Source organism: Microtus ochrogaster, linkage group LG9 (assembly GCF_000317375.1).
Source record: "Microtus ochrogaster isolate Prairie Vole_2 linkage group LG9, MicOch1.0, whole genome shotgun sequence".
NCBI lineage: Eukaryota > Metazoa > Chordata > Mammalia > Rodentia > Cricetidae > Microtus > Microtus ochrogaster.
Genome location: NC_022034.1, coordinates 9,915,279 through 9,918,148, shown reverse-complemented (window position 1 = coordinate 9,918,148; position 2,870 = coordinate 9,915,279). Strand labels below are relative to the sequence as shown.

At 46.8% G+C, this 2,870-nt stretch overlaps 1 protein-coding gene across 1 annotated transcript in view; it reads right to left on the bottom strand.

The window, feature by feature from the left end:
- Slc22a2 (solute carrier family 22 member 2) overlaps positions 1-2,870 on the bottom strand; it is a 41,356-nt gene that overhangs the window by 28,943 nt on the left and 9,543 nt on the right. Inside the window, exon 3 of the mRNA XM_013352303.2 lies at positions 1,350-1,504. Within this exon, the coding sequence (XP_013207757.2) occupies positions 1,350-1,504 (155 nt within the window). The remainder of the gene's footprint in view (positions 1-1,349; positions 1,505-2,870) is intronic.

Below are 2,870 nucleotides of genomic sequence, written 5' to 3'. Positions count from 1 at the left end.
TCTATTTTCATTCTTCTACAGGTTGACATCCAGTTTTGCCAGCACACTTTGTTGAAGATGCTCTCTTTTTTCCATTGTATACTTTTAGCTCCTTTATTGAAAATCAGGTGTTCATAGGTTTGTGGGTTAATGTCAGGGTCTTCCTCTGTGTGTTTTTTTGGGATTGAATGACTGCAGGACCGGGTGGGACAGAAACCTCTGTTAACAGAATGGCACTCAGTCAAAGCTAGGAGCTGTTTTCATATAACAGACATGCTAGATCCGGAATTTCACATGTCCCACAAGCCACAGTCTTTGCTTTAAATGTCTCACAAACCCGCTAAAGACACACACACTAAACCTTTATCTATAAGTTACTGTAAACCATCTAAAAATATTTTAAAATGGCCTATTTAATTAAACCAAATGGTATGTCTTCCACTAAGGCAAGTGTCTACCTTTCAAAGTGTCCAGGGTCCTGGGTGAGGCTTGAGAGATGTGAGGTTGGGGTTGGGGTTGGGGAGGAGTCACAAGGCAGGCGTCAGTGACTCAGGGACTTTCACAGGGACTTCGGAAGAAATGAGCGGTAAGAGGTTGCAGTTAATGACAAAATGTACTTCTGCATAATTGAATTCTACTCAGGGTGTTCTAGAAACCAAGTTAGTGGTTGAAGAGCGGTATGCATTAAGTCCTTCATCAGCCAATTAGTTATTGTTTGTCTCTTCTGGAAGAAACGATGTTCTCCTTCTGCCCTGCAATTGCCCAGATTCCTACCAGGTAAAATAATATAAGCACATCTTCTATTTACCTCCTGTGCAATAAAAGTTTCGGTCTTATTCCCTTAATTCCAAACTGCTCACTGCCCAAGTGTAGCGGAGGTTTCTGGATTTAACTAGATGGTGGTTTGTCACAACTGCTAGGTAGACACTGTGCTGTGCACTCAAGCGTGCTTTTGCACCTCAAGGACTTTAATTGTCACTCTGGCTGCTAGTGAGTAAACTCCAGCCCTGATCTGACAGCTCACTCTCTACTTTTGTTTTAGTCCAGGACCCCAGCTCATAGAACAGCACTGCCCACAGGAAGGATGGGTCTTCCCACCTGGGCTAGCCTAATCTAGGGAATCTCTCACAGGCATCCCAAGGCCTTTCTCCTGGTTGGTTCTAGTTCTTGCTGAATAGCCAGGGTCCACCACCATGCTCGTGTCCTTCACTAATCCTTGTGCGTAAGTCCAAATGGTTTACTAGAACAGATGAAGTACAGTAACACATTCCGTTACGTTCTGAACACATCTCTTATTGTTGTCTTTCTACCCGGGCTCCACCTGACTGAAAGTCCCCATGCGCGCCCAGCAGTATCTCAGGCTTTCTTACTCAGAATGTAGCCGATTAACCAGCCCGCTTTGCTGACCAGTCCCTGGACGAAGCGAAACACCAACATCCAGACATAGTTGGGGGAAACTGCCATGAGAACCCCAGAGGTAGCGTTGATGAGGATCGTGACCAAGAGACAGAACTTCCGGCCAAACCTATGGAGAGGAACCAAGAAAGGTCATGGGGTTAGTGGGTGTATTAGTTACTTCTCCTAGTGCTAAGACAAACACTGGTAAAAGCAGCTTGTGGAAGGAAGAAGGGATTTATTGGCTCCTGGTTCTAGGGTAGAACTCATCAGAGAAGGGCGGTCAGGGCAGCTTGGGGCAGCTGGCTGCACTGCATCTGCAATCAGGAAGCAGAGAGCCGGAAATGCTGGCACTTGGCTCACATTCTCCTTCTAGTTAGTCCAGGACCCCAGCTCCTGGGATGGAGATGCTACAGTTAAGGTGGCTCTTCTCTCCCTCAATTATCCCCTCCCAGTGCACCTAGACTTTTGTCTCTAGGTGACCCTAGATCCCAGCAAGTTGACACTATGATCCATCACAGCTGGATTCCTGGAAGTTGGAGAAGATTCACGGATGCTATAAAGATGTGATCAAAACCTGAGGGCCGATCTGGAGGTGTGGATTGATGGATACTCTTTGGTGCGCACATAAAGACTCACGGATTGATACTCCTCGGTGTGCACATAAAGACCCATGGATGGATACTCCTCGTTGCACACAAAAATCCATGACTTCAGTTCTGCTTCGAAAACTTTGTGAGGCTGCATGGCTAAGTTAAAGTGCATTGAGCTCCTGTCACCCAGGTGCTGTGGCTGTTCTTCTGGGAGAGGTTTGCTCCTTTGAGACAATCCAGGGCTGGTCACACTATAAGTCTTGTCAGGTCATAGAGCCGTCTATGAACTGGGGGCTCGGTACTAAAGTCCCAGCCAACTGCCCATCTGAGAACGTCTTCACTTTGGTTTCCCTCAGCATCTCACATCCTGCTGGGATGACTTCCATCTTGGCTTCATCAGTCTGGGGACGGGAAGTGCTGCCCAAGAACACAGACTAGAGGAAAAAGCTGTCGCTGGAGTCTAATCACGGCCCCACCACTTACTGCGATGTTGGGAAAGTTATTCTCAATCACTACCTCACTTCACATTGAAAACAAACCACAACTACCTGACTCTCTAGAAAGGGGATTCCATGAGGTATTATACAGAGAGAGCGCAGGACATTGCCCTCCTGACCCACACAGCTGATGCTATGGTCTGTCTTCCAAGGACTCGTATCCAAGGTCTTGGTCCTCAGTGTGGCAATGCTGGAAATTAATGAATTCTCAAGAGATGAAGCCTTAGGTCATTGGAGACACTGCCTTCAGAAGGGAATAAAGTGGCTCTCTGGGCTCCTCAGATAGTTTATTGCATGTGTGTATGCATGCATGTGTGTGTGTGTGTGCATATCTGTGTATGTGTGCATGTGGAAACTTCAGGCATTATTCCCCAGATGCTCTTCACCTTGCTTTTTGAGATAGGAT